This window comes from Genypterus blacodes, unplaced genomic scaffold (genome assembly GCF_046128005.1).
Source record: "Genypterus blacodes isolate CSIRO-AG114 ecotype Tasmania unplaced genomic scaffold, CSIRO-AGI_Gbla_v1 ptg000058l_1, whole genome shotgun sequence".
Classification (NCBI taxonomy): domain Eukaryota; kingdom Metazoa; phylum Chordata; class Actinopteri; order Ophidiiformes; family Ophidiidae; genus Genypterus; species Genypterus blacodes.
The window spans coordinates 7,389,731-7,405,000 of NW_027466870.1; the positions used below are offsets into that span (position 1 = coordinate 7,389,731).

Consider the following 15,270-nt stretch of genomic DNA (forward strand, 5'->3'; position numbering starts at 1 on the left):
GAGGTAATGTTTACGTGTGTTCCGTCATCTACCCGCGACAAACAAATCTACCAACGCGGACCTGCCTAAATACAAAAACCCCCACGATCGCAACTCATCTCCATAGTAACATGTATTCAGTTGTAGTTGCCCAGAGCAGACAGAATGTGTAGCTCACTGCAGGAGATTGTAGCCGCCGCTGCCGCTCAGCACGCCTCCAGAGTGGCGGTTACCTATGACAGCGGCTCCCTGGATGGAAGCTCCGTGTCTCTGTCATACAGCGACGTTGTCTCTCTGGTACAAGAATTATCTCAGATTCTACAGAAGAGCCGCTCTCGTAATAACAGCCCGATCGCGCTGTATTGTCACGCTGACCTGTATCTGCCTGTGTGGATTCTGGGGTGAGTCGCCTGAGCCACAATTCCCCGCAGAATCGTCAATATCTACGATTATAGGTCAAACTATCTGTTGTGATTTCTTCATCAGGATCCTCAGTTCCCCCGCTGCCTATGTGCCGTTGGACCCGGATGCTCCAGGGTCTCTGTCTGCTCGCATCTTGAGCCAGTGTGGCATCCGGTGCTGTGCTGTGCAGACTGAACTGCTGCAGGTAAACAAACACACACACGTGGTCATCATGTCTCAAAGCATTCATCTTCAGCTTGTATGAATATTTGCATTATTTCTCTTTATTTTTCTCCCAATCAAGCAATTCCAGACATCTCTCATCAAACATCTCTGTGTGGACATGTGTGAGGTGTTGCCTAGATACAAACTGACCCTGATCAGGGTGAAGCCACTGCCTGATGATGTACACAGACAAACAGCAGAAGATGAGGTAAAGACTGAGGAGGATCCTGATGTCCGTGAGGAAAACGGCACCAGAGATGCAGAATGTGCTTATGTGCTGCACACATCTGGAACTACTGGCCTTCCAAAGATTGTGAGGGTTCCACACAGGTGCATCTTACCCAACATCCTGCATCTGAGGTGAGTAAAGACGCATTAGTGTCACTTTAAACACACCAGGGTTTATTTATCAGCAGCTTCCTGTTTGTCCAGATCGTTGTTCCAGATGAATCCAGACGATGTGGTGTTTTTGGCCTCTCCTTTGACCTTTGACCCCTCTGTGGTGGAGCTTTTCCTGGCCTTATCGTCAGGGGCTCAGCTCCTCATCGTCCCCAAAGTCATCAAGAAAATGCCCAGACGCCTGTCTCAGCTGCTCTTCAAGAATCACAAGACCACCGTCCTGCAGGTGAAGATTGTGATCCAGTAGGGGGCGCTGCAGGGGTCGAGATGATGTCATATTGTGTTGTTTCCACAGGTGACGCCCACTTTGCTGGGCCGATTTGGACGTCGTATCCTAACGCAGCACGTGTTGTGTGCGGGCTCCTCTTTGCGTGTGTTGGCTCTGGGGGGGGAGGCGTGTCCGTCACCGGCTCTACTCAGGAGCTGGAGACAGGACGACAACACAACACAAATATACAACGTCTACGGGATCACTGAGGTCTCCTGCTGGGCCTGCTGTTACAGAATCCCTGAGGCTCTGCTGCAGTCCAGCTGCCTGTGAGTGTCTTTAGTGCTCTATGATGATAAAGCTCCATCCAGAGTGTGTGTTTACATCTGTCCATCATCATTACAGATCACTGCAGACCTCTGTGCCTCTTGGGACCCCGCTGATGGACACGGTTGTGGAGGTCAGAGATGAGAATGGCTGCGTTGTCACAGAGGGTGAAGGGCAGGTGTTCATAGGTAGGAGGCAATTCAGTGACACACACACACACACACACACACACACACACACACACACACACACACACACACACACACACACACACACACACACACACACACACACAAAACAGACGACTGAGAGGAATAACATCCTGGTAAACCTTTCTGATCTTCCGTGTAGGCGGAAAGGACAGAGTGTGTCTCCTAGACGATGAGGACACCGCTGTCCCAGGGACGATGCGAGCGACCGGGGACAGAGTGAAGGTTAAAGACAAACAGCTGTACTACCTGGGACGGAGAGACAGGCTGATCAAACGGCACGGACAAAGGGTCGACCTGGACAGTTTACAAGAAGTAAGACATCTTCACTGTTTCTATGTAATTACCTCTTCCAAGGAGGATGTGTTTTTGACTTGGTTTGTATGTGAGCATGTGTGTTTTAGCAACTCAAAGAGACTCAGTGAAGGACAAACAGTTTGAATGAGAACCAAATGATGTATTCCCTTTAATATCTCCTAATCTAATAGAAGATGGAGATTCAGTTCATTCAAGTTACTGTGGGAAGATTGTTGACAATAACTGTATATAATATAATACACAACAATACACACTCTGAAGACAAGGCAGTGGTCCTCCATGCTCCTCTGAAGGCAGCACTTATGATGCTTATACTGTAGATGGCGCTGTTATCAATAGAAAAGCTTCAACCGCCACGATGTCGATCACTCAGCCCGGTTTTACTTCAACAACCACAAGACTTGCAGCTTCTTGATCTCTTTGTATTTAGAGAGTGAAGATTCAGTTTAAGTACAAACTAAGTGGAAGTGGATTAAAAACGATGACATCATCTCAAAACTGCACCAGCAAAGGCTCATGGTTCATCCTCTGGAATGTTATTAATGAGTCGGTTTGACCCTGTCTGTCCTCCAGGTCATAGCGAGTCTCCCTGAGGTGGACGCCTGTGCCGTTTGTCTCGACCACGACTCTCCACTCATCGCCTTTGTTGTGGCGTCCACATCTGGAGACCAAAAAGCCGCTTCTTCTCCCCTCACATCTTCAGCAGAGCATGTGGATCAAATCCCCTCCGCCTCAGCTCAGCATCAGGAAGACATTTCTCCCTCTGGTAAACGTCGCCAGGAGACATCCGGCCCAGACGGAGACCTGAGCCGTCTCATTGTGGAGCAGCTGTCTCCTCTTCTGCCCTCGTACAGCATTCCAGACACGCTGGTGCTCGTCCCGGCTTTACCCACCTCCTCTCATGGTGAGCATTAGCCACGCCGCTCCAGTCAATCACCCCGAGGAGATCTGAGTCTGTTTCTCCCAAAATCCGCCCCGTCCTTCTCTTCTGCTAACCTTCTGTTGTTTTGCAGGCAAAGTAGACGTGGACGCTCTCATGAAAATCTACCAGAGACAGAGACTGAGCTTAAAGTCTGAGGGCTCAGGTGGAGATGTGTCCAGATTAAAGCAAACCCTTCAGTCTTTGTGGCAGGTGTGTGTAGTTTGTGATCCATTCTGATAACACAACTGCATGTTTTTGCTGTGTGTGTGTGTGTTTGTATAGTTACAGCATGCGCCAACTGTCCCCAGGTCTCTTTGGGTCTGGCTGTAGACGTGGACATTGAGGACGAATCCCGTTTCCTTTTCAGCGGAGGAGATTCTCTGAAGGCGTTGCGTCTCTGCGAAGACGTCGTGACCGCTGTGGAGGGCGTGACCTTACCGGAGCTCCTGGAGGTCATACTGGACGGCAGCTTCTCTGAGGTGCTGCGGCACGTGGCCAGAGCGACGCTGACGCCGCTCGAGAACGACTCGACGCAGCAGCCTGAGGCCAAGAAACGCCACGGCCAGACTCTCTCCCAGGACCCCGTGAAGAGGGGACGCACGGGCTCCACGGCAACGGAGAGGATTCAGCGGGGCAACATGTCTTTAGCGAATCGGCCTGTGAAAGTTATAAGGAGAGCGAGTGAGGTGATAGAAGTGAACACAGAACAACTCAGAGGGAAAGATTCTACTGGGAAAATCCACACCAGATGCTTGGCGGCAGGAACCGGCTCTCCCCACATGGAATCCAGATCTCTGGGTCTGAGTCTGAGCTGGTCCTCAGACACGGGCAGATGTGTGGACGCCTCTCCCATTCTCTTAGTGCAAGGAGAGGAAGGTCAGAGGTCGGAATCGGCCAAGGCAACAGTGTTCATCGGCTCGCATTCCCACAGGATGCAGGCCATTGATCTGGACACGGGGGACCTTCTGTGGGAGCGAGTCCTGGGGGACCGGATCGAAGCTTCTGCTGCTGTGTCTCAGTGTGGAACCCTTCTGATTACAGGTCAGCTTCAACACGCTGCAGGAGCTTCTTAACAATGTCCTTAATGACGTAATGGTCCTCTCTCTCTTCTAGGTTGCTATGACGGTTGTGTGTATTTCTTGTCCGTCGTGTCTGGAGAGACACAGTGGGTGTTTGAGACAGGGGACGCTGTGAAGAGTGGTCCGGCTGTAGATGATGTCACAGGTTTGGTGATGGTGGGCTCACATGACGGACATGTCTATGGCCTGGACCCAAAGGTGAGCGATACACAAACGTCTCAGCTTTACAGTTGTGCAATAACATAGGAGACAAAGGTGTGTGTGTTTCCTTTCCCAGGTTCGTCAGTGTGTGTGGAAGCGTCACTGTGGGGGCGGGGCTGTGTTCTCCTCCCCGCGCCTCCATTCCTCCTGCAGGCGGCTTTATGTGGCGTCACTGGCAGGAAACCTTCTCTGTCTCCATCCTGTGAGTCAGAGAACATTTGCAAACTTTTAAAACCAGTTTTGTTGTTTTCTTCATTAGCAATTGTTTTGACGTGTGTGTGTGTGTGTGTGTGTGTGTCACAGGACAGCGGTGAGGTCCTGTGGTCACACTGCGGCTTGTTCCCTTTTTTCTCCTCACCAAACGTTTCCTCTGGTGGTGTTGTGATCGGCTCGGTGGATGGAAACATCTGCTGCTATGGCAACAAGGGGAAACTGGTGAGGCGCCCGGATCAGACTTGTGTCTTCTTTACTGCGTATTATTCTAATGTCACGTTTGTGTTAAGTGACATGTTGTGTTCCGTTGCAGCTGTGGCAGTTTGAGACAAAGGCTCCTGTGTTCTCGTCCCCCTGTGTGACTCCGGACCAGCAGAGGGTTCTGTGTGGATCACATGACGGACGCCTGTACTGCCTGAGCAGCACCGACGGCACTTTACTCTGGACTTTCCGGACCTCGGGGAAGGTCTACTCCAGTCCGTGTGTGTTTGACGGCTCTGCGTTTGGGAGAGCGGGGGTTCTTGTGGGCGTGGCTTCCACTGACGGCACAGTCTACATCCTGGATGGACAAGATGGACTAATGGTGACCTCATTCACTCTGACTGGGGAGCTGTTTTCTTCCCCTGTAGTGTGGAAGAACTCCCTTGTAATCGGGTGCCGCAATGATTATGTGTATTGTTTACAGCTCACAGCCTCAAAGGAGACGTAGCTGAATGTTCTGTATTCATCTACAATAACTAAAATAAACACTTTTATACTTTCTGTAGCGTCTGTGTCGGAGCGGAGAAGGGTTTTGCTTTGGGAGGCTGGGGAGATTTAATTAAAGTTAAGATCTAAAACTAGAACAGGGAAATAATGAGGCCTTAGTTTCAGACATCAGTATTTAATTTACATTATTCATAACATTTGTTTCTCTTTAAGAATTTTCTCATGAATATCTCTAAGTGGGACAAAAAAAAGTGCAAATAATACCAAACATTGTTGTTACATATAACACTGCGTACACGACACTATTGTGCACGACCAAAGTTAGAAACAAGATGACAAAGTGACTCAGCCTTAGGGGCGGGGCTTCTCTCGGACCAACGCTCTGGTAAAGCCTCTTACTTACACACACACACACACACTTCATACTTACATACACACAGATCATTAAGTGAGAAAGTTGGTTGTAGAAGATGACGAATGCTTGTCGTTTGTACAGAGGAAAGGCTTACATCATGTCAGGCTCACCAGATCATATCACATTTTTACGAGTAAGTGATGGGAGGAAGCCTAGGAACACGCCGCGGTGTTACAGGACGACAGCTACCAGAGTCCTTATGTTACAGCAAGCAGGTAGTCTCTGTCTCTGTAGCAAAGCAAAATCCTAATTCGCCGTGAGGAGAATGTGCACTTGACTGTAAAATGCCCAATAACACTTGCGGTCTTCAGTGCTGCGTTCAGGTTCACACACCGTGCCTTTACAACTGATTTTACTAGTGTTGCTTTACAAACGGATCCTGAAACTTCATCATGGCAAATTGTACAATAGCTTCTTTGACAGCCATCACAGTTGTCACGGACACAGTGAGCATTGTTATGCTAAGTACAGATTTGAGTATGAGTAATAAAAAAAAGGGCTTTTTTTCTTTTTTTTTTGTACATGACAGACGAGGCTCAGTAAAGAGATCCGGTAGCTACTCCTCCAACATTGCTCTAAAGAATACCAAAGAGGGGGAAAACGGCAGAGAAGGTGCCTGTGCTGCTCCCGTAAGCTGTGGGGGGAAGAAGGTTCAACAGGGTCCTGTGGAGATATTGGTACTCGTAGCCCTTGAGACACAATTCAGACAATCTCCCTCTGTTGATTAAACACTGTCGCAATGTCAGAGCTCATCGTCCCACTGAACGCGTGTCTAAACCTTATATTGTGTTGAGCCTGGGATTTATTTACAACCATGGTGACACAGGTGGCTACAAAATCAAATATCGGGGTCGGCTATTGCAATTGCCAGCCATGGTTGATTGCAAACACCTTCGTTACATCTGTGTCTTCTTAGGGTTGATACTATGGTGTGGTTGTATACAGTATGTGCATGCTTGCAACAATTGTTTACATATATTTGTGCGATTTGTTTTTGAGTATTTGAATGTGAAGCGCACTTTAACATGATAATAGTACCAGCCAGTGCAGGGTTACTAGAGGATGGAGGGCTTTACTTGTTTCATAGAATCAGCAGGGTTGCTCATGGTGCAGGATAAGATCTGGAGTTTGGGAGGGGAGGACGGGTGATGCTGATTCTGGAGGTGCATCATGGGTCCATGGGCAGTGTGCAGTCTCAATGCAGGCCAGTGTGAAGGTGGGGCTAAGTGTCGGAGATGTTATTTGATGATCTGAGGACAGTCGCTCCAGGCTTTGGCCTTTCGTTTGGCCAGGGCCAGCCAGGCCGGCTCTGTGGACACCTGTGGAGAGTCACTGTTGGGGAAGCGTTTTGACACCTCCTTGACAGCGGGTGGTGACGGCGTCGAGTCTGCGATCTCAACTGAAGCATTAAGTCCGGGACAAAAGTTAGTCATAAAGTTTTCTTCAGATATATTCAACTATTTAAAGACGTCTTTACTAAAAATTTGTTGACGACTAGCGACATCCCGAATGATTGTGTTCTTACCGGTGACAGAGCTGGGGAGAGTGTTGGCCTTTTTCAGCTGCTCTCGGCGCTCAAAGCGTCCCAGGAGGCTGTCGGGTCTCTTGGGCTCCTCTGGTGTCTGAGGTTTAGATGGACTGGGGCTCCCGTTCCCTTTGCTGTCTGTGGGGCTGGCCAGTGTAACCTGAAAGAGAGAGAGGGATTCACCGTTGCTTGGGAGGGCGAAGAGCACCAGACAAAATATGACCAACAGGAATGTCAGACAGAGAGTGAGCGGGCAGTTGGCAGGACATACACTATCTCTGTCCTTGGCCTGTTTCTCTGCCAGTTTGGCCTCTCTTTGGCTGCGGCGGTCATCTCGGTTCTGCTGCTGCTCCCTGAAGCCTTTCTGCTTCTGCAGCGCCAGTGTGATCCACAGCGGCCCCGCCTCCTTATCCTGGACCCTTCCACCATCCACCGAGTGCCGGCTCTGTAGTGATGGTTTCTCTGTAAAGGGAACACATGCAGAGTGACATGTTTACACCTGATCAGCATTCAGACAAGTTGGTGCCTGACACCTTAACCTGAATTTCTTGTGTAGTTTGTTATTGGAAAATGTGTTTACTGACCTTTCTTCATGAGCTCCGTCTTCCTGTCCGCCTTCTCTCTCCACGGGATGTTGATGGAGGGGAAGAAGGACCTTTTCTCCTTCGGCTCCTCCTCCCCTTGAACCTGTCCTTGGCTGCTCCTACGCAGCTGCTCCAATGCCGACGTGGGTTCCTCGCTCCTGTTGGTCTGCCCCTGGCCGGATGAATCTGCCACCCCTATTCTCTGGGTTACAGCCTCGCCGGTGACGCCGCGCACCACTTTAGGCAACGGCGATGGGGGAGGGGTGGGGACGAGTCCAGTGGGTTTGGGTGACGTTAAAGGTCTTTGGTAGAGAGGAGGCTTGGGAGTGCTGTCGCTGGGCGCGGCTGCACTGGTAGACTTACTCGGTTTGGCCCGAGGGACAGCGGGGGAGGCAGACGCATGTAGGTACTTGCCAGCCACGCCCTCTTTCTGAGGCGACGTGGGACTGGATTTGTCAGAAAAGACAGAGGAAGCATCAGAGTCGGGTTCAATGGGGGTGAGAGGTGAAGGGACGCCGTCAAAGCTGTCCCCGGCACTGTAGCGCTTCTTCCTCTTCTCTGTGGACTGTTCACTGTGAAAGCGGAGGGAGAAGTTGGTCCTCCTCAGCTTGATGCCAAACGGAGACGGCTGACCCTCGCCATCCTGGCCCCTGTCACCGCCTTCCTCCTGGTTTCTAAGTGCTTCTGTGTCACCCTGACTCCTGCTCCTCAACTCCGCACACTCAGTCTTGGTTCCGGGGTTGGGAACCAGGAAAGAGGGAAGGTCTTTGGCAAACATACACTCCTCTGATCCTCTGTCAACGATGCGGACACTCTTACTGGTCCTGTTCTGAGATTTAGTGCTTGGAGCTGGCGAGGCTGCAGTGGGAGTCTCTGATGGAGTCGCTTCCTCTCCTGCTTCCTTGTCATCCTGGCTTAACACCTCAGAGTTCCTGTTGGAATCTCCAAACTTCTTCTTTGCAGGGGTGATGGAGAACTTGGCGCTGGCTGACACCGTCTTTCTGAGGTTAACGTGGGGGAACGGGGCCTGGTCTTCAGCGCAGGGCTGGTTCTGGTTCTGGGTTTTACTTGGTTCTGGGTAGTCGTCATACTTCCCCTCCTCCACTCCCTTGAATATCTTGGATCTGATACTGGCCCACTCCGCTAGGATCGCCGCTCCAGACTGGTCTGTAGACAGCAACGACTCATTGAGAGATTTGGTTTTGCCAGACTTGCGGTCAGGAGAGATCTTGCCCTTGGGTGCCGGCGTCCCCTGGGCCTTCCTGTCCTCCCCCAGACCCAGCAGAGACTTGCAGGCCGTGTCCTTGATCTGGTCTAAATTGACAGCTGTCCCGCAGAGCTGAGCTCCGGTCACCAAGATGGCGGTGTGGGGGACGTATGGAGACGCTGGCAGGTTTGGAGAGTCTGGACCTTCAGAGGAGGAAACCTTAGAGCTTTCTCTCTGGTCAGCTACAGCGCCGCCCTGGTGGCTGGAGGTTGGCGTTACAGGCGTCAGGTTGACCTTCTGGAATAAAATCTGTTTTTCGCCAGAGGACACTTTGAAAGAGAACGGCCTCTGCCTCTCCTCCATCTCCCTCCATCGCAGCTCCTCAGCCCTCCTCTTCCTCTCCTTGGGGTCAGAGGTGCCGTTGGTCTCGTCCTGCGATAGCCTTCGCTGTGCTGAGTCATCTTTTCTCTTTCTTTCCTCGGCCTCCATTTTCTTCTTTTCTTCTATCTCCTGCAGCGTCTGCCTCTCTGCTTCCTCCTTCTTCACCCTTTCCTCCTCTTCCTCTCTCAGCTTCTCTACACGTTGTCGCTCCGCCTGAAGCTCCTGCTGCCTCCTCTCCCTTTCCTCCTCCTCTCGCTTTTTCCTTTCCTCCTCCTCTTTCCTCCTCTGCTCTTCCAATCGTCTTTTCTCCTCCTCTTCCCTTTGCCGGCGCTCCTGCTCCTCTCGTGTCCTCCTCTCCTCTACCTCCCTCCGCATCCGCACTTCCTCCTCTCGCCTTTTCCTTTCTTCCTCCTCCCTAACCCTTCTCTCCTCTTCCTCTCTCCTTTTTCTCTCTTCCTCCTCTTTACGGTTGCGTTCCTCCTCCTGCTGTCGGCGATACCGCTCCTGTTCGAGTTCACGCTGCCTCAACTCCTCCGCCCTTTTCTTGTGCTCCTCTTCCTCCTGTCTGAGCCGCTGCTCCTCCAGCTCTCGCTTCCTCCTGCTCTCCAGTCTTTCTTCCTCATGCAGCCTCTGCTTCTTCAAGTTCTCTAGAGGTTCATGGTGAGGCTCCTCAGCTGCTGTCCTGCACAGGCCATCTGTGGAGACACCTGCTACCTCCTGGTCCTCTAGCAGCACATCGGGGATAGACACCTCTTGGAAGTCCTGGACATGAGGAAACGTGATCAATATCCTGTATCTTCCACTAAATATGTTGGGAAATATGGAAAAATGAATAAGAGCCATTGAAAGAGTGTTTCCCTCACCTGTGTAAGCCGTCTGTGTTTACGTGAAACCCTCTGGTTCTTGGGTTTGACGGCCAGTTTATGCTTGGCAGCCGTGTTGTCTAAGCGAGGGGCCGACTGTGGGACAGCATCCAGGTTAATGGATTCAATAGTCCCAGTGGGTGGAAGAACTCGTTTGGACCTTGGGGACTTGACAGGAGGGCTGTGGGGTCCGGCTTGTTGAGCTGCTTCAGCCTGGTAGTGTCACAATAACAGAAACACTTAGAGTGATGCACATCCAGATATGAGCCTGTTGCTTACACGTTGCTTACAGCTTGAAGAGTAGAAGAAGAAGTCCTTACCTTTGGCTCCGTCTTTTCTGCTTCGGCTTCTACCTGGGCCATCACCTTCAGAGGGCTTTGGAGGACCTCTTCCTCGTCTGAGCTGCCCTCATCTCCTTCACTCTTCCTCAGAGAGGGAGGCTTCTGGCCAAACTTGATACTTTGTGCTATCTGCCTCTGTTTCATCAAAGGAAAGCATCTAAGTGAGTTTAGATGTGACCAAAGTTCCTGATATGTAAACTCGGTCACTGAGAGGTGATCCTGTGTACATGTGTGTGTGTGTGTGTGTGTGTCATGGTTCTCACCTGCAGGTTCCGGACTTTATCAGAGACGTTTTCCTGTGACATGGTTTGCTCTAGAACAGGCTCCTCCGCTGGTTCCTCTGGGATGAAGATGCTGTCATGTGAGAGAGCTCGAGAGCCGATGGGATTCAACTCCCTTCAGAAAAGAAATACAAGACATGACTGTCAATCATTCCTTCAGGTGTTACGAGGCAGGCGTGGCATCGCTCACTTAATCCATTTAAACACATAAAAGAATGACCTCGCTACACCAGGGCAGCTTAACCACAACAATTAAAGGCTTAAATAACATCAAGACATGATCCGCCTGTATCCAATCAGATTGCGTAACCTTCTCTCTCAGCCTTTATGAGTCCACTAAAACACGTTTAGTGCTGAATGAAGACTTTCACTTTCCTGGATGAATCAAAGCCCAAAGTCATAACGAGTGCGAATGAAAATTGTGATTTGCACAAACTCAGACTTTAAGGTCTCCTGGCTCAGACGAGTGTGTGTGTGTGTGTGTGTGTCCTCATCTCACAAGGAGAGGCAGCTTGTTGTAGCATATGAAGACCAAAACATTCTGCAACATTCGCACTAAACCAATCAGTTGCCACGGCGACATTTCTACGGACGGGACAATGTTTGCAGTCACCTCAGTTTTTGATTGGTCTCCTCATCATCAGATACAACTCCATTGTACACCGCCCCAGTAGAGAAACTAGCCTTTAGCTCCGCTCCATCAAAGCCCCTCTTCACCTCCCTCTTCTTCTTCCTCCCAAACAGTCGTCTGAAGGGCTGGAATTTGCCCTGTCGCCTCCTCTCTGTTGGCAAAAAAAGAAACAGACGATAACCGCAGACACACGTAATCAGATCTTCAATCTTTATTACTCACCCTCAGGCTGGATAAATAGCAGGACTGTGCTCAGTGTGTGTGTGTGTGTGTGTGAGTGTGAATATGTGTGTGTGTGTGTGTACAGAATGTGTATGAATGATGAAATGGGAAGAAATGAGTAGAAAATGAACTTCAATAGCAAATGGAATGAGAGGAAAACCTTGGCTCTTGAGTCCATGGAGGTGTGAAAGGAAACATGCACACTCACAGCAGCTCAACAACGCAAACACTGCATCGTCCTTAAAGTAGGGTTCCAAAGGACAAAACAGGAATTTGTGCAAACCCACAGCGATCTCTGCCCGGCTAACACGGATCACATCATCGTCACCATATTCCACCTGTGACCTCTGAACTCCACATAGCAGAAAGCATTCGCTGCTGCTTGGACATCAAACTGCTAATCGCTCCCTGTTCGCTCCATCAATCAGGCAAAGTCCACTGCTGCTGCCAAATGATGCCCATAAACACTAATGAGAAGCAAAAGGGCCAAAGATACACACATGTGACAAGTAAATCCACCACAATCATCCTACAGTTAATAATTGATGTCGTTTGATTAAAGGACGGCCGAGTTCAGCAACGACTTCATCCTCTGCTTTACATGTAGTTAACAGAGGGGGGTCGTAGGTGGAAGAGGGGACGGGGGACGGGGGACGGGGGACTGTGTGTGTGTGTGTGTGTGTTTGTGCAGGTCTGCTGGCTGGACTAAGTGTGTGAGGTTGCACAGCAGCAGAGCCACTCTACACCACAGAGCAGAGGAGCCACCTCTGGGCCGCCGGTGTCCCTTTCAGAGCTAAAAGTAGCAACTGGTGTGGGATTTCACATCGCATGCTGCACTACACAAGGAGCATCATGGGAAATGATACAGTACACACTTCCTGCTTACATCCTCCGCTCTGAGATGAGTGTGTGTATTCTAATGTGGGAGACTGGAGAGGAGGTCAGGGGTTCGGTTTGTGTGTGTCAGTGTTGTAAACTCTTAATACAGTGTGGGAAAGTGTTTCTCCTCTTATTGTCTGATTCACTTTGTGCTGCTTTGTGTAAACTGGGACACTTTGCCCTCAAACAACGAGCACAAATCAATTGGCTTCACTCAGACAACTGTGTCAGCCTGAACCATATCTATGATGTCATCGTGTCCCTGTAGCTCTACAAACTCACATCTCAGAGCCTCTGTGCATGTGTGAGGTTTGCTCATCACGCCTCAATAACAGAATAAAAACAGAAGATAAATCCTTGAACATAGAAACGGATGCTCTGCCTGTCAGCCTCGCTCACACTCTGAGTACAGGGCGTAATATTATAGCGTGACACTGTTCTGTTTCCCTGCAGCATGCTTTCCCAGCATCATGGCCTGTCTAGTGTTTCTACTCCGGTATAAATCCCATAATGCACTGCCACAGGGATGCTTACACGCTCATGCGTGAAACAGGAAAGGACACTCAGCAGAGTGGAGTGTGTGTAGCAGCAGCAGCAGCAGCAGCAGCTCCCCAATGCCAGAGCTCAAATTGACACAGTACAGCTCCTCTCTGCCTGCAGATCCAGCTGTTTCTCTCTGTGCCCACATGATGAGGAAAGAACACATCTGGAACCGCAGGAGAATGCAGCCTCAGATTGAGAGGCCAGGGAAACAAAGCTTTAGTGTTCCAGCTGATCCAACGTAAAGGCTCGCTGCTGTAACATTACAGTCTGGAAACACATTGAGTAACATTATTCAGGATGTTTAGGATGCTGAAGAATAAAGAAAACCTCCTGTGGCAGATAAACACACTACAGTTAGAACGTTTAGAGTTAGAGTTAGAGTGATGAAGGCCAGCATCTGTTTGACTGATTACTGTTTTATAATGAATCATCATCCTCCCTCATTTCCTTTCCTTTATCCCACTGATCTCTACTACACGGGTCCATGCAGGTCCATTTCCATCACACAACTGTAAAAGGGATGAAATCAAATCTGGAGAGGAAGGTGATGAAGAGAAGGTCACAAGTCTGACAGGCGGGCACGGCACACAGCGAGCACACCTGAAGGTCTACGTCCATCTCTGCTCTCACGTCAAGCCCATCACCACACCATGCAGCTCTTAAAGAGACAGTGACACAGCCGGGATCATCTTCTCCCCACGTGTGCTGGATTTGACGCACTGTCTCTTTAAGATGTCGCTAAAACCACACACTTTTTTTTTTTTTTTTTTCCTATTTACCTGTGCCTTTGGATTCGGTTACCTCTAAATGCATGTCAGGCTTAGATTGCCTGGCATCGGTCGCCATGGTCACCGCACACCTTGGCTGTAGTGAGAGAAAGAAGTGAAGATGTTTTGCTGTTATCTGCTGGATTCTCAGCGTGAGGGAGCGAGGAAGAGGCTGAGCAGCAGAGAAAGGAGAGAAGCGAAATCGGAGAGTTTGGTAAAGAGGCGCCGGGCGAGCTGCAGTGTGACTTTCACGCGTCTGGCTTCCTCAACATTTTGCAACATGTAAGCCTCCGCTGTGTTCCTCAAAGCCGGCTCAGCCCTCCGACGCCCCTCAGTCACAGAGGAAGTTAAACACACACCTGAGCCGCCTCCTATAATCACCTGCAGTCACAAAACGGGCAAGAACCAACAAACACTTGAGGCCCAAACCCTCTCCTCTCCTCTCCTCTCCTCTCCTCTCCTCTCCTCTCCTGTCCTGCAGCACGGCCCGAGCCAGAGGTTTTCAAGATGTAAAGTGGAAATGTGTGTTGCTGTCGGTGTGAGACGGGAGCGTGAGACAGTACTGAGAGAGCCGGGGGGGAGAAGCCTGCTGTCTCCTGTGGGATCAGCATGCCGTGGGCTTCCTTCCTCAGGATGACAGAGCCGCACGGACCCTCTCAGAAATGTCTCGCCCAGAAAGGCTCTTTGTCTTGTCTGGCTCCAGCCGATGCAGAACGAGGAGCGGAACAAAAGCACGTATGAGTGTGTGAACGCCAACAGTGTGTGTGGCTGTAGAGGAGAGACTGTATGAAGCAGTGTGCTGCTTTAAAGAGAGACATCATGGCTTCTCTGTTTACGTGTGTGTGTGTGTGTCTAATTCCATGTGATGTGTGTGTTGCTCTATGACTGCAGACTTTGGGGGGAGAAGAGCTCGAGATGGAATGAGAGAAGCAGGACGAGCAGCCATGTGCTCCACAAGCAGAGGGGGGGGGGAACAGCTGCATCATAGGATGACGGTGGCATAACAGGATGCCGCGTTGCAGCGCTGACAAACCGCCCAGCAGCTCAACATCATCAGATGGTGACGCAGCTCTGGAGCAGAGCGAGCGGGTGAGACAACTACCACAGTCCCATGGTAGAGCGGCGGGCGTGTTGGAGCGGTGTGGTGTCAGCAGAGTGCCACAACCTGACAGCACAAACAGCTCGCTGACAAAGCAGACAGACGTGGTGGCGCTGTGGAGCAGATTACCTATTTCAGCTGCGCAGCTCGAGATGGCTGCGCACCACTGCAGTAAAACCTTAGGGAACATCGATCTGCTCTTTTGCACAAAGCTCGTTTTACCCAGACGAACGTCGCTGCTGCCGCTTCCGCTGTGGCTTTAAGGGGGGGAAAAAAAACGGTGAAATAAATACAGAAGAGAGACAAAACAGCAGGATTGGGTTTGTTAGGTTTGTTAGGTAG

At 50.4% G+C, this 15,270-nt stretch overlaps 2 protein-coding genes across 3 annotated transcripts in view; one reads left to right on the forward strand and one right to left on the reverse strand.

The window, feature by feature from the left end:
- Positions 1-28: 28 nt before the first annotated feature.
- Positions 29-5,224, forward strand: aasdh (aminoadipate-semialdehyde dehydrogenase). Of its 2 annotated transcripts, XM_076153624.1 has the most exons (14): positions 29-380; positions 466-586; positions 686-966; positions 1,039-1,231; positions 1,301-1,542; positions 1,619-1,728; positions 1,892-2,064; positions 2,641-2,971; positions 3,081-3,199; positions 3,298-4,030; positions 4,103-4,266; positions 4,346-4,471; positions 4,573-4,704; positions 4,796-5,224. In XM_076153624.1, exons 1-14 carry the CDS (start codon positions 145-147, stop codon positions 5,189-5,191), a joined length of 3,357 nt encoding a protein of 1,118 aa, XP_076009739.1. In that variant the 5' UTR covers positions 29-144; the 3' UTR covers positions 5,192-5,224. The 2 variants fall into 2 exon arrangements, with proteins under 2 accessions (XP_076009739.1, XP_076009740.1); XM_076153625.1 differs by lacking the exon at positions 4,796-5,224 and having other exon boundaries at positions 4,324-4,471.
- Positions 5,225-5,439: 215 nt separating this feature from the next.
- The window catches only part of cracd (capping protein inhibiting regulator of actin dynamics), a 16,283-nt gene continuing 6,452 nt past the window's right edge, over positions 5,440-15,270 (reverse strand). Inside the window, exons 2-9 of the mRNA XM_076152854.1 lie at positions 11,401-11,569; positions 10,770-10,902; positions 10,486-10,641; positions 10,166-10,378; positions 7,715-10,064; positions 7,402-7,592; positions 7,131-7,290; positions 5,440-7,004 (exon numbers count right to left, since the gene is read on the reverse strand). Of these exons, the coding sequence (XP_076008969.1) occupies positions 6,844-7,004; positions 7,131-7,290; positions 7,402-7,592; positions 7,715-10,064; positions 10,166-10,378; positions 10,486-10,641; positions 10,770-10,811 (3,273 nt within the window). The 5' untranslated portion in view covers positions 10,812-10,902; positions 11,401-11,569 and the 3' untranslated portion in view covers positions 5,440-6,843. The remainder of the gene's footprint in view (positions 7,005-7,130; positions 7,291-7,401; positions 7,593-7,714; positions 10,065-10,165; positions 10,379-10,485; positions 10,642-10,769; positions 10,903-11,400; positions 11,570-15,270) is intronic.